We start from the raw sequence: 27,396 nt of genomic DNA, 5'->3' as shown, positions 1-27,396 counted from the left end.
CCCATTAATTAACAGCACAGACTCACACCATAGCCAAGACGAGGGGGAAAAACCTCAGTCATGCACAGTCATGCACATGTGGGGGCTAAATGAGGACGAAGACCGGGCAGAGAGCAGGGTTCAAATCACCCCACCTGGCCAGGACAATCCCTGGGTGCTCCCTTGGGCCACTCGCCTGACCCACCTCGCAGGGCTGTTGTTGCGAGGATAACACAGGGAGAACCACGCGCGCCCCCGGGAGCTCCTTGGAGGAGAAAGCGGGTGATGAATGCAATGCACGAAATATATGAGAGGCGACCAGGTTTTGCAGGTGAGGGGCCCCCGCCAGCCTCCGCTTCCAACACCCGGCGCAACGACGCTGAAGTTTCCCCCGGGCTCGGCTCGGGGAGCAGCGCTGCTCCCCCCCGGCTCCCCTTCGCCCTCCCGGCTCTCTCTGCCGCCCACTGGGGACCCCCCTCACCTGCCAAGTCCGGAGCGCCGGTGGAAGTTGCATGCATGCATGCAGGGCGCAGCGTTGCCATTGCATTGCACTGCACTCCATGCAACGCCTGCACGCATGCATTGCCTTGCACGCCCGCCAAGGGGTTTCCCCGCGGTCCGATGCATCCCCTCCGGTGCGATGCAGCATTGCAAAAATAACACACACCCCCGACGCAGCCCTACCTGGGGGGCAGCCTCCGCCTCCGCCGCTCCGCCTCTGCGGGGATCCCCGGGCTCCATCCTGCCGCCCGATCTCCGCGGGGGCGCAGGCAGGCTGCGCGGGGTCTGCACGGAAGAGCCCCTGCCCGCCCGGCCGCCGCCGCGCTCATTCCATGGCCGGGAGAAGAGCGCTTCAAACAAAACGCCCGGCCCGCCAGGCCACGCTGGGAAATGTAGTTCGCGCACCCCGCGCGGGCGCGGAGCCCAAGGGCGAGGGGACTACGGATCCCAGCAGCCCCCGCGCCGGGGACGGAGGGGGAGAGGCCGGGTGCAGGGATGGAGGGACGGGTGGGCGAGCGAGTGAGTGAGTGGAAGCCGCCAAGCCTTGGCCGAGAGCCAGGAAGGGCCTCCCCGGAGGAGGAGGAGGGAGGCGCAGAGCGGGAGGGAGGGAGGGAGGGAACCCCAGGGGTCATCTAGTGACAGTGCCCCAATCGAAAATTTGACTTTAAAAAAAATATCTTTCGAATTTTTTAATTTTTCCCGCGGCACACCAGGCAACATCTCGCGGTACACTAGTGTGCCGCGGAACAGTGGTTGGGAAACACTGGGTTATAGTAATGGATGCTACTGTTTATGAAAAACAGAAGGAGAAAAAAAGGAAGATCAAATGAAAGCAGTCACCCAACACTAAGCAAAGCTCTCACAAAGAACATTTTGACATTTTTCTAAAAGCCATGATTGAGCATTTGGAAATCTAGAAATCTATACATGGGCATAGACAGATCTCCTAAATCAACATGCATATTTATCTGCCTGCCAGTTCATCCTGTTAAGAAAGCAAAAAAGGTATAGCTAAAGGACACCTGGATGGTTAAGTCTAGTCAAAAGCGACTGTGGAGTTGCAACACTCATCTCACTTTCAGGCTGAGGGAGCCAGCATTTGTCCACAGACAGCTTTCTGCCTTGACCCATCGCTTCAACTTAGGGTCTCCATGGATATTACAGGCTGTGGTCATAGCAGAAGGGGAGTTTTTAGTCAGGGTTTGTATCATTGTGAGCCCCGGGCAGCACAGTGATTTCTACTCATACAAATACCAAGCGTAAACCACAATATGCTATCTAGAAAATGCATAGTTGGATGCAGCGTGACCATGCATCTTCTAGCTCACTTAAACCCTGCCTCCTGATGTGGTGTGATTGTTAGTGCCAGAAGAATAAATTATGCTAAATGGCTACATTTGCATCAGTGCATTTAGTTCAGGGTTGTTTTTTTTCCTGGTAAAAAGAAACAAGCCAGTGTATAAAGTAGTTTAGAAGAATAGCTGAAATGAGGGTGGCAAAAATGAGAGGCTTGATTAGGGTTTCTGCTTTTGCTAGTTACAATGTTTTGGTCACATAAAAGCTCAGGGGAATGTTACTTGGTAGTTGCTCTTCCACCTCAAAAATGGTTGGATGACTTTTCCCGGAGTTTCAAAAAAGCAGAGCAGATGTTCTCCCTTTCTGTTGCCCCACCCCCCAACATTCATTACATATTATTTTGACTTCATCTCATCTCCAAAATCAACCTCAGGGTCTTTTCTGGCTTCCTGTTTCAAATGTGGGAGGAAGCAGAAACAGGCTTCCTGTTTAAGATTAATTTTAGACCCTGAGAAAGGGGATGGGAGATAAAGAAATGGCTGTTTAATTCCCTAGTGCCTTCTCTGTGGGTTTCTTTTGTGGCAAAGTGAGCTTCTTATATCCAGAGATGCTATGACTATCAAGGTAGAAAGGGCATATGTAGAGATAAATAATGATAAGACAGAGAAAGAAGGGAGCAAGGAAAAGACTGGTGTTGCATTAGGTGGCAAGTTGTATTATACAGATTTTGAAGGAAAGATATACAGTGGTACCTCGAGTTACAAATGCCTCAGGTTACAAACACTTCAGGTTACAAACTCCGCTAACCTGGAAGAGTTACCTCGAGTTGAGAACTTTGCCCCAGGATGAGAATGAAAATCGTGTGTCGGCAGTGCAGCAGCAGCAAGAGGCCCCATTAGCAAAAGCATGCCTCTAGTTAAGAACAGTTTCAGGTTAAGAACGGACCTCTGGAATGAATTAAGTTCGTAACTAGAGGTACCACTGTATAGAGAAAAGATGGATAGGTGGCTGAGTAGATATAAAGGATGTATGTTTACATGTGATTTATGTCACTGAGAGGAAAGAGAGGGCATATTTTTAAGGGTGTGCTCGAAAGCAGGTCATTTTTCAAAATGGCTGCACTGGAATTCTGTTACTGAGAGCCCTTACTGAGAGTGACTTAATGGATAGAGCAATGGGGATTGTCTTGGGAAAGCTCTGGGTTCAGGCCCCTGCTAACTTTCCTCACAGAGTTGTGAGGATAAAATGAGGGATCTTCTTCCATCTTCCTTGTTGGAAGTGGGATACCAACACAATCAGTAAATGCATTGTTGCATTTTAGAAGGCCCAGGGAGAGGGCAATCATCAGACACGGATCAACATCCTCACTCCTAAAACCCCATTACAGCTAATTCTGATCTTTACCCATGCACAGTCCTTAATACACTTTCAATTGTAAGGGTTAGAAACATGTCATTGTTGTTGTCGTTGGTTGGTTGGTTGGTTGGTTGGTTGTTTTATCTAAGGTTCGCAAGATGATAAAAAATTGAGCCCACTGATAAAATCTCCACCCATGTAGGATTGTGGATGATGAAGAGACTGACTTATTTTATAAGCCAAGTGAAGAGACCTGTGTAAAGAATAGAAATATTTCCCATCACATGCTGTGTTTATTTCCATGGCAGAATTCCATCACTTAGGGCTGAAATATTACAAGCACATCAAAAACAATGATACTCTGCCTCACTCACCGATAAAGGATTTAGTTCTAGTACGAACCATTGTGGGAGAATATAGTGGGCCACAGTGCTACATCTCAGTACAAAAACTGCTTGCTAGGATGTGTGCAAGGGCAAAGAGTGTGTTCTCTCTAGAAGGTACCAAAAGCTCCTCCCTCAAATGGGCAGGCTGAAGTCTGGGTTTTTAGTGCCATCATCCTGAAATCCATCACAGAGCATCAAAAGACAATCCCCGGAAACAAATAATAATACACATAAATCATTATGATGCAACTCTGTCACTGATTTGCGGCCTTCTCTTTCCTTGTTCCTTTGGAAAAGGCAGTATGCTGACTGCCAAACTTTGTGGCAGCCGCCCTGTTCACACCAGCATCTTATTAAAATATTTGCTCCATTTAAAGGTAATGTGTAGGAAAGCCATATGCTTTACAGGGAGATCAGAGGCCTTGAAGTTACCCATCTAAATTCAGCACCCGGACAGCTGATGGCACACATATGAGAATAGCTACAGTTCCCCCCCCCAACAGGTTTTTGCTCTGCTTTGGCTCACAGTGAGACACCAGCTGAAGGGTACCATGATGAGGGGATATAGGAAAACATTGCTTGTATGCGACGAAAAATCTTCAGAGACCAAACATATATTACGAGTCATGGCTGGTGGACTGCACTCACACTTTACAAAGAAGACTGCAGCAAAACTGAGCATATTAGTTTGGAACGACTGATCTGGTGCGTCCTGAGAGCTGGCTAAGTATTAGTGTCCACTAACATCACATTCAAGAATGCACTAGGAAAACAATGGTTTTTGTCAAGGCTTGACTCATTGTGGATGGGGCACAGTGGTGCATTCCCCTACAAAAACCTCTTTGGACATAAAGAGAGAAAGCCTCTAGATTCACTCCGCTAAGTGCATCTGTACTGCGACAAAGAACGATGACTATTGCTGTTTGTCTTCAGGGTATTGCAGATGATCAAAATAGCAGAAGAATTGCTGAATCAAGCAAAGATCCAACCATTCCTGCATTCTGTTTACCAGCTGAGCCAATGAATTCTGGAAGCTCAGAGGCAGGGTGAGAGGAGAGGAGGGGCGTGGGTAGCGCTGTGGTCTAAACCACTGAGCCTCTTGGGCTTGCAGATCAGAAGGTCGGCAGTCCGAATCCCCGCGAAGGGGTGAGCTCCCGTTGCTCTATCCCAGCTCCTGCCACCCTAGCAGTTTGAAACCATGCCAGTGCAAGTAGATAAATAGGTACCACTGCAGTGGGAAGGTAAACAGCATATCCGTGCATTCTGGCTCCCATCACGGTTTTCCATTGTGCCAGAAGCAGTTTAGTCATGCTGGCCAAGTGACCCAGAAAGTTGTTTGTGGACAAACGCCAGCTCCCTCGGCCTGAAAGCGAGATGAGCACCACAACCCCATAGTCTCCTTTGACTGGACTTAACTGCCCAGGGGTCCTTTACCTTTACATTTACCTTTACCTTTACCTTGGATCTGGGACTCCAATGAGTGCTGCCTGTGAACAAGTTCCATTTAGCTACCTTTAAAATGGGGCCTCTCTGGATGAATAGTGGCTTTTTCTAATAAATAATTCAATTAAAATGCCAATGATCATAGGAAATGCCTCAACAAATCAGGGTACTCAGCTACCTTGTCTACCTAAGGCCACATTCGCACCCTACATTTCAAGTACTATGATACCACTTTGAACTGTCATGTCTTCTCCCAAAGAATAGGAGTTCCCTATTCCCCTCCCAGAATTACAGTTCCCAGAGAGATTTAACAACCAATCCCTCTTCACATGGAACTCTTGGAATTATAGGTCTGTGAGGGAACAATTACCAGCATCCTTAACAAACATCAGCTCCCAGAATTCCTTGGGGGAAGTCAGGGCTTTTTTCCCCCAGCCAGAACTTACCGGAACTCTCCAGAACCCAGTTCCAGCACCTCTCAGGTGGGTGCCCTTGTCATTATAAAAGAACAACGGAGACATTCATGGTGAGTTCCAGCACCTCTTTTTCCAGAAGAATATGACTATTTAAAGTAGTTTTATATTGTTTTAAATGTATGTTGTGATTGTGACAGTAGTCTAGCATTTTGCTTTGAGTAGTGGCGAACCAGATGCCTTTGGGATTTCACAAGCAGCCCATAAAAGCAGAAAGCATTCAGCTTACTATCCGCTTGTCAGAGTATACTGCCGTCAAACATGGAGATTCTCTTTTGGCTTTTTAGCTTCGAAAATTTGTCTAATCAATTAAACTAGTGCCAGTCACCATATGTTACGTGGCACAGCAAAGGGCCAATTGACCAAAGACCTCTGGTCCAATGCCTTTCGAGAGCCAGTGTGGTGTAGTGGTTAAGAGCGGTAGTCTCGTAATCTGGGGAACCGGGTTCGCGTCTCCGCTCCTCCACCTGCAGCTGCTGGGTGACCTTGGGCCAGTCACACTTCTCTGAAGTCTCTCAGCCCCACTCACCTCACAGAGTGTTTGTTGTGCGGGAGGAAGGGAAAGGAGAATGTTAGCCGCTTTGAGACTCCTGAAGGGGAGTGAAAGGCGGGATATCAAATCCAAACTCTTTCCTCAACTGGATGGTGTCTGAGAAATCTCAGATTTCTCAAACCTTGGGATAATAATGCATATATTGGGAGAATAATGCATATATTGGGATTCAGTTGCAAATACAAATCTCCCGACTCAACACAAAACTATCAATACAGGGCCATTACCTAATGCAAAGGAGAAATCATTTCCTTCCTATTGGAAAGGAACAGGACAGATTATCTGTGGTGAGGAGAGGGCATATTGGAGCCTTCTTTAAAAAAAAAAAGAAACACAAAGGAAGCATGATAGATTCTAGATAAAGTCTGTGGTCAGGCTCTTTTGAGCCATATCTATTTCAGACTATGCCCAGACGTTGATTAGAGATGTTGGTTTTTTTAAAAAAAATGTTTGTGGTTAATGGCAGGAAACCTTTTGCTGTACCATGCAATGGTGTTCTCTTTTGCTTTCTAAAGAATCTCCGCAATGTTCATTTATTGATCGATCAAAGGTGGTCTCATTGAGCCTCTCCTTTACAGAGTTATGACCTGTGCTGCCACAGTTATTGGCTCAGTGATACCTGCAGCTCTCATGTCCCCCCATCTGGATCCTTATCTATCTGCCAACTTCACACACACAATCATTTCCCCTTTCTCTCTGCCACACTTTCCAAGAATTTCTTAGAGATTATTACCTAGAATCTTTGTGAAATGCCATTTCAATGCAAACAAGCCGTGTTTTTGACAAACTGCTGTATTAAGGAAATGCCGTTTGTCACATCAGCTAACAGGTAAATCAATCTACATATAATTCTCTAACCACTGGTGCCAAGTACATTGTTAATTATATTTATCGACTCAAATCAGACTATCATGATAAAGACTGCCAAGATATTTTGACTAGCCAAGGAAGTCAGCCAACTAGGATTGGAAGGCTGGGGGAACTGGAGGCATGAAGGTAGTCAATCTGTGTGTTTCAAGAGATGGGGATTTTTGGTGTCCAAATGTTTTCTGAAACAGGTGGCCAAAGTTTTCATTTTCAGAGCAAATGGCAGCTTGGGGAGGAGGGTATTTTCCTCAGAAAAAGAGTAAGGCCGCCAGAGACAGGTGGAAAAACCATGGGAAGATCTGATCATGGATCTCCTGTTAGATTAGCTGATGTGCAACCTACAGAAAATTGTAGTAGCTGGTTGATCATCACTCTCCAGTCTCTTGAGTGCCCAGCCACAGCTTTTCCTCAGCTTCATGAAGGTTGCTCTAGAAAAGTATTTTAAGAGTTCCAAAGCATTCTGGTCAGCAATCTGAAAGGCTGGGCATCCTTACAACAGACAATGGTTTGCCAAGATGCACTATGTACAGTAGAATGCAATCCTGTGCACTTCTACTCAGAAGAAAGTCAGCAAGGCTTATTCTTGGCATGGTGTATATAGGATTGCAGCCTTGTTTTGGAGCTTTAAAGGTCCATCAAGATAATGCACATTATCTACTCTAAATAGCTCTACCTTCATGGTGAGCTTCACCCACGAATTCAAACTAAGAAAACAGTATTTGCAGACATCCTGTTAGGAGTGATACAACTGTGCTACTATGATGCTTTTTATTACTGGGGACAAGGGACCGCAGTCACCGTTACTTCTGGTAAGACAAAAATCTTCCTTTTACTCATTGCAACTTCATAGATTCACGTAAGCTGCTTTTTTTGCACACATAGACACAAAATTAGCCACAGCATCGCAGAATGGGATGTACTGTAGCATCTTTCTAGGTCCTAAATTAGTGCCTATTTGCTGCTTTCATTGTTGCTATTGTTATGTGTTGGTGCAATATGGCTTAGATGCCACAGAACCCATATTCGGACAAGGGGCATTGATAAATAACTGTCAGAAAAATTACTGCCTGTTCCTCATGTGTCGGGACACAGCTAGATCTGACCAGGGTCTTGAAGAAGAAGCAGCCACTTGCACCTGTGGGTGCATTTTTGCACGTATTCCCGGGGGGAGAGATTTACTGTGTGACTGGGGTGCTTTTGACAGCTGGGGACCAGGCACCCTGGTAACCGTCACATCAGGTAAGCCACTGCACATCAGTTCCACAGAATGTCTTGTTATTTTTTAAGGCTTTGTACAAGTTTTCAGTTGCATGAATTTCATTGCAATTTTCACTGACTGCCACTGGCTTTGAAACTGCATGCTTTTAAGTCACTAAACAAAGGTTGAAATGTTATTTACTCGTATAGTTCTTAAGATCTAGGTTGTTTTCCTAGGTTAGGGATGTTCATGTTGATCATCAGCTTAACTTTCTGTCTTTCATTACTTTGTAATATAAAGAGAAGCTCAAACAGTCAAATACGGCCCAGGTTAATATTAAAAATTTGGACTTCTTTAGATAGAAAAGGGAGGAAAGATCCAAGGCATTTTGGAATAATCAGTGCTATGCCAATTATTAGGAAAAGGCTTCATAGTGTTCCCCACTTCTGCCATATATAGACTGAGATCGTAGTTTATGAGTAATAAATACCTGCCCAATATATTGGTGAGGCCAATAGACATTGCAATGGTCTAGAAAGGCTTTAAAATTTCCCACCCAGCTGGAAAATCTTTCAGTGAATTCATTCCTGAAATTTCTTACTTGGTGGCAGTCTTCCTGAAGTTTTTGGAAGCGCTCTGCAGACAATTTTCAGGCCAAATTACTTCCATCTATAATGAAATAAAATATAAAAATTAAAGAGAGATTGTTGTGAAGGTATGTCGGTTCCTAAGTGGTTTTTGTAGAGAGGAAGTACAAAACAACCCTAATGTGCTACCCGTTTGAATATTGGGGCCAAGGAACCATGGTGACCGTAACATCAGGTAAAAAGCTTTTCCTACTCTTACTCACTTATTTTGTAACCTTTTTTTCATTATCTCAGTATATCTGTGTCATATGAAATGCAATTGTTTTGAGACAGTGACAACTAAGGGCTTCTTCCAATGTTTCTTTGTGCAGAACTTCACCAAGACCCACACCCCAAAATTTGTTCAAACATTGCTTAAAATGTATGTCTGTTTCACTGCTGGGACATCTGTTTGGCTAACCATCTTTAAGAGATTTCTTTGAATACTTTTCTCACCAGTGAACTGCACAAATATCTGACCATTTGTAAATGCCTAAGTCTCAGTTAATGCTCAGTTAATTCTGAAAAAACAAGTGGCGGGTCAGAGGACTTTTTATGTTGTCTAATTTTTTTGTGATTGTGAAAAACACTGCTAGTCTTCTACGTAGCTTAGTTTGAAATTAACCATAGGAAAGGTTGAAAACAGAGCTAGAAAATTGTTTTGAAGCCAAAATGTGTGGGTGGGGCATTTCTTCATTAGACCAAAATAGTGTTGCTAAAAGGTCCAAGCAGAATGAAGTTTCTGTGCCAAGTTGCTAGTTAGAACGATCTGTGTGCAACTGGTACTTCGATGTCTGGGGACCTGGAACACAGCTGATTGTCACTTCAGGTAATATTTTTGTTATCTCTCAAATGTTTGAGGCAGATCACTGCCTCAGCAGATCACTTTCTGCCTGTTCTCTTAAATTCTGGAGAAATAGGTCGCCGTCAACCCCAATTTAGTGTCAAAGGTTCATGAGGAACAGGAGTCTATTGTTTCATTTGTTTTCTTTCGAGAGCTACAATGCCAAATGCTTTTTTTAAAAAAGGAATAGAATTCTTTGTGAGATTCCATAGATAGTTCAGAACCTATTCAATGCAAGCTGGAGTATCTGATTCTTGTCAGCAGGGCTGTGACAGAATAGTTTGGAGCCTGGATTACAGTCTATCCTGGGCAAAATGTGAGAATTTCCATTTATTTTTTAGGAGTGCCAATGAATTAAATTATTATAAGCATGTATAATTAATATATAATGGAAAAGATGGAAGCCTAAACCTCACATCTAAACATTCTTCCCTATGGGTAAATTCTCCAAAAGACATTAGGACTTGTTCACAAATCAGTATATTGAGGGCCGAAACCACTGAGTGTGGGAATACATTTAATCTTGAAAGCCCTCTAATTCCCTGCATAAACCGGGTGGGTCAACTTCTTGTCCATCTTAAGAAAGAGATCTAACCAGTGTGATGACATGAGATACTGGGGAACAGGGACCCAAGTCACTGTCACTACAGGTAAGAACAAAAAGCCCTTGTTATTTCTGTCTTTAGAAAAGCTGCATGGAATTTTTTTATTCTTCCATTACCAGGGTTGGTTGGTTCGTTCTTCTGTTGCTTTTTCTGGGTTCTCTAAGCTCTAGGGAAAATATGTCTCATGCCCGTGGAAAGTCTCACTTCTCTAGTGCCACAGCTTAATTCTATCTACAGTGCAAGCAAAAGTATTTAATCTTGATCTTTTTTTGAGTGCACTCAAGAAGAAATGAAATATAAGCATGACCGCTGTCTTAGCTTGATGTAAAAATCCTGTATATTGTTAGTATGATGATCAGGCTGAACTAGGACCACTTAGTGGATAGCTAATATTCAATGAATTTTTTAGTTATTTTGACACCTGGGGCCCAGGAACCCTCGTCACGGTCTCAGCAGGTAAAGGGGGGGAATATACTTTAGCAATTTCTATTTAGGATTTTGCACACCTCTCAGTAGAGAATTATGTGCTGTGTTACTATGCCTACTTCACTCACTGGGGCCAAGGGACCCTAGTGACCGTCACTTCAGGTAAATCATACATATTATTACTTATTTCAATCTGTTTGATTGCAATGTTCATTCTTTAAAAGTTAAGGTTGACCCCAAAGCCATAGATCCTTATACTGGGTTATGCTTTGGATCAAACCTAACTATACTTGTTTAGCTGTAACTAAAAATGTTCCATAGGTCCCAGGAATACAAGATTTTTAAAAAAATAAATCATAGTCATAAACTTGGCAAATATTTAAATGAGTCAATAAATCTAGATACACAGATGTCGGAGAGAATGTCAAATACTATTCCATTTAAAGTCTTGGCAACAGGAAAGTATTGTTTAGTTTTTGTTCACACAACACTGGCAGGTTAATCAATGTGATTACTATGCTGCCTTTGATTATTGGGGTCCAGGGACCATGGTGATGGTATCTTCAGGTAAGGATTTTCTATTCTATGTTTCCCTTTGACTTAAGTAGTTATTATATTTTACAATAAGATCTTTACTGGGTTTAAAAAAAAATGTCCTAAATGCAAGGTGGAGTAGGAGGTGTTTTCTGTCTCTTTATGGCAAGAGAAAATTCAGTTTCAATTAAAACAGAAGGGAAATATAGTTGTGTAAATAAATATAATATATAATGGGAGGACAACATAAGAGATGTGACCTCTGGCATCTTGAGCTTTGAGACCACTAGGTTGTTAGTCACTCAAGGCAGGAATTAGTATCACTGTGACTACTATGCTTTTGACATATGGGGACAAGGCACCCTGGTTACAGTGAGCAGTGGTAAGTTAAATTCAATGTTTTCCTTCTGTCTAGTTGTGTGTGATTTTTCTATATTTTTTCCAAAGTGACTGCTGGGTATAAAAACAGCCTGGTACCTCAAACTGACTGCCTTTCTTAGCCTAGTTATGCCGGAATAATCTCTTTAAACCAAAATAGATATCTTAATTATTCATCAGTCCAGCTCATGACCCAAACTAAGTTAATAACAAAACAGGGGCTTCAGAGAAATGCCTTCTAAAACTTAGAAATGTATGTGTTTAAATTCCACATCTTATGCTGGATGGGTAACTACAGTAGTTTCGCATAACGAAAACAACAGAGAGTCCTCTGCGGGCTTAGAAATGAAAATTTATGGTGGCAAAAGCCACAAAGTCTAAAAAAGCTTTTGCGACTACAAAGCTTTCCTCTCTTTACAGTGCCGAGAAGCTCTTTGTTGTTTTTCTTAAAGTATTCAGTTGTCTTGAACAATCCAGATTTAATTATGTTCTGCATCTTAAGCCAATTAAAAACCCCCATATTTATATTGAGTGTGCGTTAAAACTACCATTTAAGGGATAGTTCTGCGGGTTGCAAAGAACAGAAGCATTCCATATTAGGTTTTTGTGCATGGGATAGAAAGAGTTGGGGCACTGTGACTACTTCGACTACTGGGGACCAGGGACCATGGTCTATGTCACTTCAGGTATGATTTTAATTCATTTTCTCACCTGTATTCCTTAAATGCAGAGTTTGTTCCTATTTTTTAAGTGATGTCTTTGAAATGTTAGTCATTCCCGTTCTTTATGTTTTTGAAACTCAAGTGTTCCTGTTGTGGGGCATGTTCTGGGAATTGAGGGAGTCTTACAGGACTCCAGGGAAATCCAATTCAGTTTAATGAGACCGTTCCAGAGAAATAAGAATGTCTGGTCAAGTTATGGAACGGATGGACCCTTGGTCCAGTCTGGAAAGATAATTCTTCTTTTCTTATATAAACTGCTATCTCAAACTCGCTTACTTAGAAAATATACCTTTCATTTAAATGTGTGGAATTTACTTCCAATATGTGTGTTTAGGATTGAGATTTAAAGTAGGCTTAGACTTTTTTCCCACCTACCCATGTTCTGAAAAATCTTATACCGCAAAGTAAATCTTACAGGCTTGTCCTATGCATGTTTACTTGGATGTAAGTGCCACAGAATTCTATGTGTCTTCCTACCAAGTAAGTGTACATAGAGGTGCATACCCATTTGGAGTAATTGAGTAGACAAGATTATTCAGCAATTCAAAAACAGTCGATCGATCAATGAAAGTTTTTGCAGCCTCTCCCCATAAACATATTCCAATGTGACAACTGGTTTGATCACTGGGGACCAGGCACCTTCGTCACTGTTACAACAGGTAAAAATATTTATTTCTCTCATGTACTTCTTTGCAATGATCTTCCTTGTAAATACTGATTGCCTAAGGCAACTTTCTTTGGATTTACTGAGGTCTATTTCAGTGAGAATTTAATACTTTGTCTCCATATAGCTTGTAAACCAAAAACCAAAATTACTCTGCCACAGTCTTTTCTCCATCCCTACAATTATATTTTTACGCTTTCCCTGAAAATGTTTTAATATGTTCGCTACACAATTGCAATAGTCTAGAAAGGTTGCGCTTGCAAAAATACTGCGGAATATATGAGAAGAAATTTTGTTAGAATCAGAATCTGTTAGACTCCTTCTAAGAGATTACCGAAGAACTAAGCTGAAGGGACAGTTTGTTAAATACAGTATCTCCAGACAATTGTGTTAGTGTGTATACTACGGATTAGACTACTGGGGAGCGGGGACCTTTGTCACCGTTAGTTCAGGTAAATCAATATTTTTCTAATTCAGAACTAATTTCATTCATAACTGAGCAGATGGGATTTCTCTTTGGGTTGCTTGATTTTGTCAATCTCCAGGGCATTTTGAAAGCCTTAAAGGAACTTAAAAGCTGCAATTATATGTGTCAAATAGATTTAAGATGGGGGGGAGAGATATTTGTGCCTTGGTAGTGTCTATTCTATTCCTTAGTGGATCAAAAGTTTAAATGGACAAATAGAACTGCATTCTTATAACAAATGCATAATTTAGAAATCTGTCTATCCACTCTTTCTCAGTAGTTCCCTCCTGTTTGTTTATTCTTTAATTTGTTCATTTTTTCTGTCTACCCTTCAGTCGTTCAGGATTCATCTGTCTATCTATCTTTCAATCAAGCATAATACTAGGTTGCAGTTATAGACAAAGTCCTGTGACACTTTAAAGAGTAAATAAGTGTTGCGGAATGAATTTCAGAGGGAAAATCCGACTTTGCCAGATCAATAAAGTCCTTGTGTGCATCAGGTGAAGTAGTTTCTCTCCTAAAATTCACTTCACAACAAACTTAAGACGTCTTTAATATGCCACTGTTATTTCTTTATCTACCTCCCTTTATTCTCTCTAAATTAAACTGTTACCAACCTGTGGGTTTTGCTTAGCTTTCCTCAGTGGTGAGGGCAAAGTACTTTTGACATGCTTAGAGACTTACTAGTCTTTTGTTTATTTGTTGGTTTAACTAATTCTGAGGCTGAATTCTGCAATTGAATTTATGTTTCTTTGGCTCCCGGCTCAGATTAAGCCTTTGAGCAAATTGCATCTTACTCCTGATGCTCATGCACTGTGAAATTAATGGGAGTGCTAATTAATATGCATCAGAATCTAAAATAATTAGCACAATCAAGAAAAGATTTTGAAGGGTTGGATCTATTCTTTTCTTTTTTTGTGAAAATAAAATGGCCGATTACTAAACAGGAACATTGGCGGGGGGGGGGCAGATTAAGACAACAGGTGGCCAAAGATTCGTTTCTCTGTTTTGATTTATTTTAAGACCTTGCGTTCCATTTCATGGAGTTTCTAGCACCCACAGTGGTTTCACATGGTGGAAAATAGCCCTGAATGTTTCGAAAACAACAGAATAACACCTGTCTCTGAAAGATCTCTGTTTTCCCCACAAAAAATAACCCAGATTTAGCATTTTTTGGTTTAAAGAAAAAAGATGAATGTCTGTTCCGTAAGCAATTGGTTCTGGACTCTAGAAGTTTGTGAATCTTTTACGTGTAGAAATCATACATTTAAATGGTAAGATAAAAATACTTTATTCCTCTTTTTTCAACATTTTATTTGATTATTATTATTTTACTACAATTTAGAATATGTCAATTATTATTTTTATCTATTTTGAACAAATTTAACATTTATTAACAATTTACATGAAAATATATTGGGATATTTTAATAGTGTTCTCTTCTGTTGCTTATTTTTGTGAAATAATGAGACACAGATTTTAAGAGTGAATGAATTTGTGGCAGGGAATTATAATTTATTGTTGGTTTTTGTTTGGTTTTTCTAAGTAACTTTTATGGGTTTTTCTGTTTTAACTGGATTTGTTTTGTCCTAGGCGGTCAGGGTTTTAAGATAGTTTATCTCTGTAGAGTATATTTCTGCTTTTGATTGAAACTTCCACCTCTCTTGGTAGTAGTTTTCATTTGTTTGATTGATTCAGATAAGTGATAGACTTAACTGGAATTTTGACCGACAAATGGAATTATTTTTTAATTATCAGAGTTTATATCAAGCTAACTCAGGAAAGCTTACAATAACAAACCACTGCTAGACTATTAATTTATTTAACAGTGAATAATCATGTAGGGATTTCCCCACATCTCTAACTGGCATGATTTCTAAATTTGTAATATGAGGATCAATACAAGGCTTTACTTGGGTGTATTTAACAGTAGTTTTCCCAGCTGATTGGGATGTTTGGCATCCCATGCTCAGTGAGGTGATATCCAACCTTTCACCCAACGTACTACTAGTTCTGGAGTGCCTGGGTGGTCAACTAGACCCACGCAGCATCCCCAAAGCTTGAAAACAAGCAAGCCTGATTCTTCATCATTTTGGGAGCCTAGGATGGAGCATCCTTGATTACTGGTGTTCAGCAGGGACTGGGAGGCATGTCTTCCATGCCTCTAGCACGTTTGCATCTAGATCTACAGGACCAATAGCCAGAGCATGGAGAACAACAGGAACATCTCTGAAGGCCAGTGCTCAATGGTGTTGGGGAGAGCCGATTGCCTTTCTGCTCAGTTGAGACTTTGAGAGTAATGGGGGGTGGCCACCCCCAAGCTTTTCTGATGCCTGCTGCTCAGTCAGCAGGCATCAAATCTTTCAGATCCATAGCAGCCCTAGCTGGGGCAGGGCAGCAAGGAGTATCTCTAGCTAGGGAAGAGTTTCAGACTCAGATGCAGCTTGGGGAGCGATGTAGGGAATCGCTCCGGAGATCCCTTAGCTTATCCAAGTTGGATAAGCTACTGAGCTGGAATGCATGCAAGCCTTTCAGATCTCTAGCAGCTGTAGCGGGAGGTTGAGGGGCAACCTGAACCTCGCTGAAGCCAAGAGCTCCGCCAGGCAAAGCTGGGGGACTCTCTGCTGAGCTGTGGCTTTGGTAGCAAGGCAAGGGGGGTGTTGTGGCACCCTCCTAGCTTCTCCAAAGCCCATCACTGAACTGGGAAGCACACAAGCCTCACAGAGCTCCAACAGTTTTGATCCCTATACTAGCTTCAGCTTGGGCAGTGAGGGCAACCTAAACCCCAGAACTTACCTAGGGAACAGCTGAGTAGCTCTGTGACCAGCGGCAGCTTGGATCACATTGGGGAAAGCACCAGCAGCCCCCTAGCTTCTCTGATGACCACTGAGCGGTGGTCTACGGCTAGGAGCTACGAAATATTTTCAGACCTATAGCAGCTACAGCTGGGGCAGGGAGGGCAACCTAGCTAGTGCCCTTAGCCAGGCACCAGCTGGATGGCTCGGTGCTCAGCTGTGTCTCTGAGAACACTGCAGCAGCCTCCTAGCTTATCTGAAGCCCACCGAGCGAGTAGGAGCTAGGAAGCCTTTTCAGAGCTATAGCAGCTAAAGCTAGGGCTGGGACAGCAGCCTTGAGCCCAGTGCACAACCAGCGAAGGGCTGGACAGTACCTCTGAGAATGGTGGGAACGTTCCAGCAAAACCGCTAGCTTCTCTGAAGCCCACCACTCGGCTAGGAGCTAGAAAATGTTTTCAGAGCTACAGTAGCTGCAGTTGAGGCTGGAAGGGCAACCTAAAGCCCACTGTTTAGCCAGGGAAGGGCAGGATAGCTCTGTGCTGCGCTGTAGCTCTTCGGAATGATGGGAAAGGTTCCAGCAGCTCCCTAGCTTCTCTGAAGCCCACAGTTTAGCTAGGAGCTAGGAACCTTTCAGGGCTATAGCAGCTACTGCTGGGGCAGAGAGGGCAACCGAAAGCCCACTGCTTAGCCAGGGCAGGGCTGGGTGGCTCAGTACTGTGCTGTTGCTCTTGAGAATGATAGGGAAGGTTCCAGCAGCTCCCTCGGTCATCCACAGCTCAGCTAGGAACTAGGAAACCTTTTCAGAGCTATAGCAGCTAAAGCTAGGGCTGGGACAGCAGCCTTGAGCCCAGTGCACAGCCAGGGAAGAGCTGGGCAGCTCGGTGCTGAGCTGCAGCTCCGAGAATGATGGGAACATTCAAGCAACCTCCCTAGCTTATCTGAAGCGCACCGGTCAGCTAGGAGCTTGTTAATATCTTCAGAGCTATAGCAGCTACGGCTGTGGCAGGGAGGGAAACCTGAAGCTCGGTTGAGGAACAGCTCAGTGGCTCTGTGCTCAGCTACAGCTTCCAAAATGGCAGGGAAAGCACCGGCAGTTGCTTAGCTTATCTGAAGCCGACTGCTTGGCTGGGAGCTAGGAAATCTTTTCGTAGCTGTAGCAGCTACAGCTGAGGCTAGAAGGGCAAACTAAAGCCAGTACTCAGTTGTGGAAGAGCTGGATGGCTTGGTGTTCAACTGTGTCTCTGGGAATGGTGGGCAAAGCACCACCAGCAGCAGTCCCCCAGTTTTTCTGAAGCCCACTGCCCAGCTAGGAGCTAGGAAATTTAAACGGAGCTACAGCAGCGACAACTGGGGCCACCACTTGGCCAGGGCCGGGCTGGGTGGCTCAGGACTCTGCTGGGACTCTTGAGAATGATAGGGAAGGTTCCAGCAGCTCCCTAGGTCATCCACAGCTGTAGCTGGGTTGGGGATGTAACTGGAGTCTCTCTATAGCCCAGTGCTTTGCTGGGTAAGAGCTGGGCAGTTTCGCCCCTCAGCTCTGGCTTTGGAAATGATGGGGGAAGCTCCTGATAGCCCACTAACGTCTCTGAAGCCTAAGACTCATCTGAGATGAATGTAAGCCTCTCCTGCCTCTGGCAGCTGTAGCTAGGATGAAGGAGCAGCCAGATTCTCTCTATAGCCAAATGCTCAGCTAGGAGAAAGCTCCATTGTTCCCCTTGGATTTATGGGCTTGGGAACTATGTGGGAAACTCTCGAGACCCACTGGCTTGCATTGAAGCCCAGCACTGAGCTGGGATCCATGCAAACCGTGTCTCAAATCCGTTTCAGTTTTAGACTGATAGCAGCTGAGCCTAGGGCGGGGAGACCAGCCAGCCCAGTGATCTGCTGAGAAAGAGCTGGATGGCTCCCATCTTGGCTGTAGCTTTCAGAATGATCGTGGCAGGGGATCTGGCAACCGCCTAGCTCCCTTGACTGCTGCTCTGGGGGACTTGCAAACTTTTCAGATCAATGGCAGCCAGAGATGATGACCAAGGTCTCTCTGAAGCTGAGCACTGAGCTGAGAGAGAGCTGTGTGTTTTCCTGCTGACATACAGCTTTGGAGATAGTGTTAAAAAGCCCCTAGCTTTTTCTTATGCAAGCTTTTCCCATCCATAGCAGCAATAGCAAGGGCAGAGGGAAAAGTGAGAATCTCTCTGAAGCTGATGGCTCAACTGGGGAACAGCTTGGAGGGCTTGCTGTTCAGCTCTGGCTCTGAGAATGATGGGGGAAGCTTTCGGGAGCCCCTTAGGTTGTTGGAAAGAGAACTACCGGTACATGCAAGCATGGAGATCTATAGCAGTTCTAGCTGAGTTGGAGGAGTACCCAGAGTCTTTCTGAAGCTGAGTGCTCAGCTGATGGGCAAAGCTCCAGCTTCTCTGAAGCTCACCGCTCAGCCCTGAAATAAGAAATATTTCCAGTGCTATAGCAGCTGGAGTTGGGACAGAGAGGCAATTGGGCTCTGTCTGAAGCCCAGGGTTTAGCTAGGCAAGAGCTGAGTGGGTTTGCCTTCATTTCTGGCTTTTGTGATGGGGGCAATTTTTGGCATCCCCTAATTTTGTGGAAGCCCAGCGTTGAGCTGTGATGCAGGCAAGCTTCTCAGATTTCCAGCAGCTATAGCTATAGTACAGGAAGCACCCAGGATCTCTCTGAAGCCAAGTGTTCAGCTGCAGCAAGGGCTCTGTGTTCAAAATGATGGGGAAAGCACCAGCAGCCCCCTTGCTTCTCCAAAGCCCACCTCTCACCTAGGAGGTGAGTTTTTTTCAGAGCTATATAGCAGGGTTGGAGATGCAACAGGGATTTCTACGAAGCTTGATTCTCAGTTAGGAGCCTTGCAAACCTCCAAGATCAGCACTGGCTTGGGGAGGGCTGGCTCCTTCACCCTGTCCTCCCCAAGTGCATATACTCAGCTGAAAGAATTGCATGGTTCCCTGTTGAGAGCTGTGTGACACAAGCTTTGAGAAGGCTGGAAAAAGCAACTGTGTCCTCCGCTTAGCCTCCCTGAAGCTTAAGACTTAACCAGGAGGCAGAAAGCTTGCTAACTCAGAAGCAGATGTGAGACAAGCTGAGGAGAGCAATTAATTTCTCCCAGCTGTTTTAAGAGCCTCATCCAGAGGCCCATGGAAAGAGCCATGGGATGGCACAAATCCTAGAGAGCTGCTGTCGGGCAATGCGGACAGTACTGTGCTAGATGGACCCAATGGTCTGACTCGGTATAATTCAGCCTCCTATGTTCAATAGGGGCCGGGAACTTCAGTTTAGTACAGGTTTTAGAAAGGCTTTGAGGTAAGCAATTTGTCTCCACCTGGCCCACCTCTGCCTGCCTCCCTAAAACCTGGCACTCCATTTGAAGGTATTCAGTCCACACAGCTCAGCCCTGTCTTTGAGAAACATGGAAGGAGCCGCTCAGCCTCATCCCCAAGTGATTGCAAGCATCAGGAGCCAGGTGGGGGACATTTGAGAGGCATATCTCAGCACCATTTGTGGGGAGGTTAGTGGCTCAGCCAGCTTCCTCCTGGCTCTCCCATGCCCAGCTCTGCGTAGGAAGCTCTTACTTCCTGACAGTAAGAGCTGTTCGACAGTGGAATTTGCTGCCAAGGAGTGTGGTGGAGTCTCCTTCGTTGGAGGTCTTTAAGCAGAGGCTTGACAACCATATGTCAGGAGTGCTCTGATGGTGTTTCCTGCTTGGCAGGGGGTTGGACTCGATGGCCCTTGTGGTCTCTTCCAACTCTGATTCTATGATTCTAAGGCACGCAAGTCTCCCCATTCTATACTGCTTAGGATGGCTGGTGGGGAAGGGAAAGGTGCCTCCTTTCCAGTGTCCACAAACCTGCAAATCTCCCAGCCCAACATAGCTTTTGCAACTCCTTTGGCTTGCCAGCGCAAGACTAGCTGGAAAATTATAAGCTTCATAATGTGCAATCAAGACAGCTACTGAACCAGGCATGGATGACCCATGTTGCATCCTGACCAGCTTCAGACTTGAGATTGCATTAGATACAGTTATTGTATTGGGATGGAGTTCAGGTCTCTCTCATTCAGCACAGCTATACTCGATTGTATATCACTTGTTTCGTCTGGGGACAGTTGCCGCCATTTCAACAGACCAGAGTAGCTGCACCTTTAACAGCAGTCTGATATGCTGACATCCCTGCTGTGACAAAGGTCACCTGCTGATTTCCGTGCATCAAGTTGCTGCTGAAGGCACAGGAGAAGAGCAGAGCAGTTTTCCTGGTCAGTTGGCAACCATAACTATGTATGTGTTTTAGTCTCACAGATTCTAGTTGCCGAATGAAGAAACAGGTCAGGGTGCCTATGGCTGCTGCTCTGCCCTTCATTGGTGCAAAGCCAAAAGCTATGACAACCCATCTGAAATAGTTCCGAGTTTAGCCAGGGAATAATCACTATTTAACCATTGCTTTGTGCTTTATATGGGGGTGCTCATTGGTGTCAGAAATATTAACCTGCAACACAGTGCAGATTCCCTTTGATGGTTTAAAAGGGGTCAAGGGCTTACTGCATTAGATATAACTAAGGAGATTCATGGTGTCAATAAGTGTAGTACAATGAAAGATGTCATATTTCTGTTGAATTAGCTTTCTTTGAAGTGATTGGGTTTCCTTTTACAAAAATCGTTTTGATTCTTTTGCTGGTTATGCTGTTCTGGTATGGAAGGGTACTGTATAACACAGCAGTGTTGAACAGTAATCAGAATATGAAATGGCTCGTGATTTTGCAAGAAAGTCTGTGTGCTCCTCGAAATCTTGAAATCTTCATTCCATTTTACCGCACCTGACATTGCCCACTTTTTAAAAAATGTGACCATTTCAGAGGGTGCATCTGACTCTCTAGAAGTGATGTAATGAAGCAAATACTGTACAACAGAATAAGCCAGATGTGAACTCTACAGAAAGCAAAATGAACAGCCTCACAATGTTTCTACTCCAGTTGCATTCTCCTCGCTGCCAGCTCATTTCTGCTTAGATTTTATATGCACTTACTTTTATATGCACTTATACGCCCCATTATATTCAGTGGGACTTACCTTTGAGTAGACAGGGATAGGGTTGTGCTTCATGGTTGTTATAAAAATGGTTCCTAGCATGGACCTCTGGATAACAGACATAATGAAACAGCTTTTCTGGTGGTTCTTGCTCCTTCACTGAGAGTAAATAGCCTTTCTGATGGTTATTATAGGGAAGCATGACCAACATTTATTTTCAGAGCTTTGGCCAGTTGTTATTCATCAAAGATGAAAGGGGAATATTAGGCAGTGTGTTTCTCCAGCTGATGCTATTCAGTAACAATGCTGTACATATTTATACACTTTCCCCAGGTGCTGTATGTTCATTAACTGTGCAATTCTTACAACAATATTGTTTCCGAAGTGGTCCAGAGTGATGAGGCTAAGGTCACGTATGTCTGGACTGACTAGACTCCGAAGTTCATAGCTCAGGTTCTTAAACACCCTACACTAGCTATAAGTTATGGCTGAGAACTAGGAGAAAGGGAATTCTACTTACAAAGTGAAGGAGGGAGAAGGCTGGGTATATTTCATGCAGAATGGGGTTAAACACAAATACATCCAAAATGTTGATTTTGTGTTGAAAAACACCTCAACAATGCAACAATCCATCTAGTAACACACATATACTCATGTTTGATACCCTTGTCTCTCTTTCTCAACAATGCAACGGTTCGCTTCCTTTCAGTTAGTTAACCCCAGCTGAACTTTTAACACCTTCCAAAAACCCTCCATCCTTCTGCTTTTCTTCTCCCTCAGTTCCCTCAGCTGCCCCATCTCTTTTCCCTCTCATTGCTTCTCCTGGGAGCGAGGGCAGTGAAAAGGTCACCATCGGGTGCTTGGCCAAGAATTTCCTTCCTGACTCGGTCACTTTCTCCTGGAACAATAAGAACAATGTCAGCGACAGTACAATCACGTCCAAGAAGTTTCCTTCAGTACTCGGCTCCAGTGGGACTTACACCGCAAGTTCCCAGGCACTTGTCCCATCTGCTGATTGGACAAATTATGATCCATTTTACTGCAAGGCTGACCACCCTTCTGGAAACGCAGTGATACGAGTGATACGTGGCTGCGGTAAGTGAATGTATTTGTCTTGTCTTGTTCAACATTCCCAACATAACAACACAGGCCGTCTACAAAAGATTAGACACAAGTAGTCAGAGGCTGTGTATTGTGGCACATACTTTCAGAGGTGCTGATTTGTTTCTAAAAGAGGAGATCAAAGCTGCATCCTCTGTCCTAGCTGAGTAGGATATGCCTCACTTGTAGCATGGGAAATGTGCTCTGCACATGCCCAGCAGTGCACATTCCTTCCATTTGCTCCAATGCTGTGCTGTGACTCTGAAGGCTCAGCCCAGCTTAGCCTTGACTCAAATGAAGCCCTGCTTCCCATTGAGTCAAAAGAATGTGAACATGTTTCTCCAGTATGCATCACAATACAGCTAGAAGAGAATCATGTGAACATGTATTCCTAAATACAGCTGAATATACACATATATGTAACTCCAGTCCTTACAATATTTACATTTTTTCTGTTGAGAGTGTTGTACCCACCTGCCATAATTCATTCTTTCTTGCAATTCCCCCTCTTTCTCAAGTAGAAACGCCAGTCGAACCACCAAAACCTGAGATGTCTGTACGTGCACCACCCATTCAAGCCTTTTTTGGCAGTTACCTGAATGCCACCATCACCTGCAGCGTAGTTAACCTTCCCTCCAGCAAGTACACACTTCAGTGGCTGAAGAAAGGACAGGTACTTGACTCTGGCTTCACCACCACCAAGCCAATCCGAGAGGGCAGTGGTTACAGCATAAAGAGTGAACTCATAGTCACCAAGAGAGACTGGCTCAGCGACATTACCTTCTCTTGTGCGGTGAATGGCAAGGACTTCAATGACACACTCAAGATCAACAAGAACTCTTTTTGTGAAGGTGAGCTTCACTGTTCTTTTATGAGAAATCTGACCATTCAGAATAAGAATAATCTATCTCCAGTCCCAGTTCCACTGCTCAATGCAACCCTATTTTTTAAAAAACAACAACACCTGTATCCTTCAGCATACACCCAGAATGATTAGGAGGGGAGAGAAACAATAATTTCAATGTTGGGTGAGATCTCAGTTCATCCATATTCTGATATCAATGTATTAAATATTCTCCTCTATGCTAAAGACCCATGTTGATATTGTTCTACAAATGTAAAATCTCCTAGCTCAAATTTGCTATTTAAAAGGGTCGTGCCATAATTCTGAAAGCCCTATCCTGTAGCTTTTCTCAAAAGATTCTCAGCTTTGGTGGGCCCCCAAAGTAATGGACTTCCACACTTGTGGAACACACAAGAGCTCATTTCTACAAGTTGTTTGCTGCAGAACATAGTACACAGGTAGTGAGAGGAAATTCCCAGTTGATCTTAGGGTCAAGCCACACATTATATATAGCCAGTATTCAGCAAAGGTTGAGAGAATTTGATTTGGGCATGAGGAAGGAGACTTTGAAGTAAGTTGGGTGTTTAAAGCATTGATTGCCAACAGTGTATGGAACACTGGTGTGTTCTGTTGTCTTAATTACTGTGGAACCAAACCTAGTTCTCACTTATCTCATGTCATTCTTCAGGTGACATTTCTTGTAACGAGGATGTCCGTGTGGAAGCAATCCCACCATCCTTCGCTGACATCTTCCAGACCAAGTTAGCCAAGCTGACCTGCAGAATTTCAAACGTACCCCTTGAACTGGATCTTTCGGCACTGAATGTTACCTGGACAAAAGAATCTGACCAAACACTACTGAAGACCGAACTTGGAAAGCCAGAAGATCAGGCTAACGGGCTTACTTACATTGATGCTACAGCCACCGTGTGCGCCACAGAGTGGGACAGCTATGAAACGTTCACGTGCAAAGTTAATTTCCCAGGCTTACTTCCTGAACCTATCGACAAAACTTTGAAAAAGTTTAATGGTAGGTACCTGTTTTACTTCATCCCATGGAAAGATTACACATTAGCGTTGCGTGTTTTCACAGATCCCTAGATCTGTCAGGCTCCTCATCCACCCTCAGAATAGTTGCCACCTGAAGAGAAATTTGGTAGAAAGTCAGCGGCCTTCAAAAAAACCTCCTTCAGCGTATTCAATGATGCCCTTACTTCAGTAGCTGCTGGAACCTATGAGCTCCTATTAGGGTATCCCAGTGGACACTTTCCTTACTTATTATTTTGACAGCTGCTTTTGGAACTCTTACCGTTATGAACCACTGAACTAGGCCAACCTGAGTGACTACAACATGATAAAGGCCACATAGCGAACTTCAGTCCACACTCCTCTGCTGTCAGATGGAACCTGTATTCCCACCTTGCTCTAGTGCAAGGTGTCCTACTCTAGTATCAGCAGTGTCAATCTTCTTAGCGTTGCCTCCTATACTTTAGGGAGAACCATGTGATCCAACTGTTCAGTAAAAACTAGGTCCATTTCTGGTCCATAAACGGCTGTTGCATCAAAACTAGGACTTGATCCATTTTGCTGCCTCGCCAATCTGACTTGCCCAGTTCCCTTTTTGAAAGGCTTCACTCTGGTTCTTAAAGTGCCCTGTCTCTCTCAAAACAGCCAAGCCTATATATCCGAGAGGCCAAAGGTTAAGTCAGGTCTCATGAAACAAAAGGAATTGTGGGTAAAAATGATATGGAATGCACATTTGATTGTCTTTTCATTCCTTTTCTTCTTTTTTCACCTTCCAGATGGCCCCCCATCTAGCCCAGCCATCTATGTCCTTCCCCCTACCTCAGAAGAACTAGCTCTGCGAGAAACAGCCACCCTCACTTGCCTAGTGAAAGGTTTCTCCCCCAAAGGTATCTTTTTGCAGTGGCTCCACAATGATCAGCCAGTGAATTCTGCAGATTTCTACCTCAGTGAACCCAAAGAAGAGCCCAAGACACAAGGAAAGTTCTTCGTCTATAGCATATTGTACATCAGTGAAAGTGACTGGAGTCATGGAGACCGTTACACTTGTGTCGTGGGACATGAGGCGCTGCCCATGAACAGCACTCAGAAGACCGTGGACAAGAACACGGGTAAACCAACTGTTGTCAACGTCTCCTTAGTGCTCTCCGATACGGCCACAACTTGCAACTAAACACCATGATAGTTTCTCTCATGCATCCTCCATGCTCCCATTACCACCAGAATCTGTTTCCTCCTTGTGTCTCTTCCTGCTTCATTATTGATTCTTCAGTTGAAAATTGGGGTTTGATTCTAAGGAAAGATGTGTCTCAAATGTTAAAATGTTAACTGACCACATCTTTTGGAAGAAATAAATAGTTTGCAATAAAGTATTGATTTTTTTCAAACAATGAAAGAAAACCTGGCTTCTTGTGGGAAATGTTGATATGACAGTTAATATTAACCTTCAGTTGCGCAAGCATGGAATGAGACACCTAACTCCCATTTGAATACAATGGGAAATAAAGCTTCTCTGGAAATTCCACCCACAGCAACCCTTTTAGCTATTATGTGGATGCTGTAAGCATGAGATTGTCGGAAGTTGAATGAAATGTGAGAGTTTGCACTGCAAGTACTGACTTATTGCAATCGTACTTCCCCTCCCAAACCCCTGCCACTGACTGCCTTGATCTTTGATCTCCTAGCTCTTTATTCCATCTCTTCATTTCCCTATTAAAATAAACATCCCAACAACTCCTTCTTCTAAATTGTTCTATCCCTACATCTGGGGTGGAAAATAGCAGGTTAAGAAAGTTAGGTGCCACCTATTCTTATATCTAATGACATTGATTTCCCAGCTCCAACATTGTGTAATTTAGAGTCATTCTCAACTCAGCCTCCCCCGGGCATCTTAAAAACAGAAGAAAAACACTCTGTACATGCAGGGGTTGCCCTGTACAACTATTTTTTAAAAAAATGATATGAGCAAGGGGATGCATCATTCACTGGGCGTTCACAAGCAACCACCTATATCCACACTTGATACATGGTGAAGAAGTCACTAAGAGAGATTTCAGAGAGCATTTGAAACACACACACGCGCAAGGTATTTGATGAGATCAGTCATTTTAATATTGACATACTGGTGCAAAATATATGAATATCTGAGGCTACACATATAATGCACAACATGTTGTGGACTTAAGTTCAGTCGGTTTGCGGAAGCCGATTCAGTTTATCTTGATTTTTGACTGAGAATTTAAAACAAAAGGCTGAAGGCAATAGCAAAACGTGTGCATATAAATAATCATGTGACTGGGTGATAGCAAGGCATCGCTTCCATTTGGGTTCCCCACAGTACAAGTTTATCAAGTAGCAAATAGCCAATACCTTACATCAATGATGATAATGATCGCAACCACCACCACCAAGGTAGACTCCCACATGTCAGTGGATGACATCGAGGGATTCTCTTGAAGATACTCGGAAGCATATCTAGCAACAAAGTTCCACAGTTAATCTATAACTTTAGAAACAGAGCATTAAATAAAAACTTCATAAATCACTTAATTCATCAAGACTCTTGCTGATGATAGAATCTAGAACTCTTGTGACATAAATAGTAATCTCATCCATTACTACAAAGTAGTAACATTTTCGTAATCATTAGTTTTTGAGGGAGAAAGCTACGTTGAAACTGTTGACACAGATATGCATCTGTGGACGACAATCTCTTTGGCCAGTTCACATCTTCCGCCACCAATATGGAGAGCAGCAATCACTTACAGGATCAAATAAATGATGGTACAGACGCAGAAGTGCTGCTTCTCTTGAACCTCTGCATCCTATTCTAAAAGCGTCCCTCCCATACTGATGGCCATTGGGCGGCAATTACACCTCATTTAGATTAAGGACCCTGGAAGCATCCTCTGCCGTTGATTTTCGGCCAGCAGGAGCTAGGGGGAGAATGAGGACAGAAACAAGTTGCCCATCTGAAGGAATAAGCCATCCTTACACTATATATTCTTCCTTCTCTCTCAAACCCACGGAGAGGAACGTTTGGCTATGACAAAGACAAGCACATCTTCATTTGCCTCATTCATGTTCAATTAGATGAAGACCAACAGGCACCAGGATGCAGAAGTCACCCTTTGCCATCCATACTGTTTCCCATTCCTTCCTAGCAATGGCAAGCTGTGGAATAAGGTTGAGCCAAAATCCCATTCTTGAGCCATTCCACAGCAAAGTGGAGGGTTTTCCACCTTTTGTATTGTTGAGTTGAAACCCAGTTACCACGT

At 43.7% G+C, this 27,396-nt stretch overlaps 1 protein-coding gene, 1 long non-coding RNA gene and 2 gene segments (V, D, J or C); 3 read left to right on the top strand and 1 right to left on the bottom strand.

Moving 5' to 3' along the window:
* LOC309516816 (uncharacterized protein) overlaps positions 1–27,396 on the top strand; it is a 279,061-nt gene that overhangs the window by 226,268 nt on the left and 25,397 nt on the right. Inside the window, exon 3 of one of the 2 annotated variants that reach the window (XM_082195731.1) lies at positions 9,438–9,507. In XM_082195731.1, the coding sequence (XP_082051857.1) occupies positions 9,438–9,507 (70 nt within the window). Of the gene's footprint in view, positions 1–9,437; positions 9,508–13,313; positions 14,592–27,396 lie in introns of those variants that run through there. The other variant, XM_082195733.1, reaches the window with a different exon arrangement.
* LOC309516856 (Ig mu chain C region-like) overlaps positions 10,665–27,396 on the top strand; it is an 80,629-nt gene continuing 63,897 nt past the window's right edge. Inside the window, exon 1 of the C gene segment in view lies at positions 10,665–10,715.
* On the top strand, positions 12,091–25,488 carry LOC309516853 (Ig mu chain C region secreted form-like). The segment is given in 5 exons: positions 12,091–12,151; positions 21,931–22,245; positions 22,773–23,102; positions 23,784–24,125; positions 24,898–25,488.
* Positions 21,679–22,865, bottom strand: LOC309516926. Its single transcript, XR_014213068.1, has 2 exons — positions 22,726–22,865; positions 21,679–22,048 (listed from the first exon to the last, which is right to left on the bottom strand). It is a non-coding gene; the product is annotated as an uncharacterized lncRNA (long non-coding RNA).

This window comes from Podarcis vaucheri (genome assembly GCF_965113315.1).
Source record: "Podarcis vaucheri genome assembly, chromosome: 13".
Taxonomy (NCBI): Eukaryota; Metazoa; Chordata; class Lepidosauria; order Squamata; family Lacertidae; genus Podarcis; species Podarcis vaucheri.
This window is presented reverse-complemented; position numbering and strand designations above follow the sequence as displayed.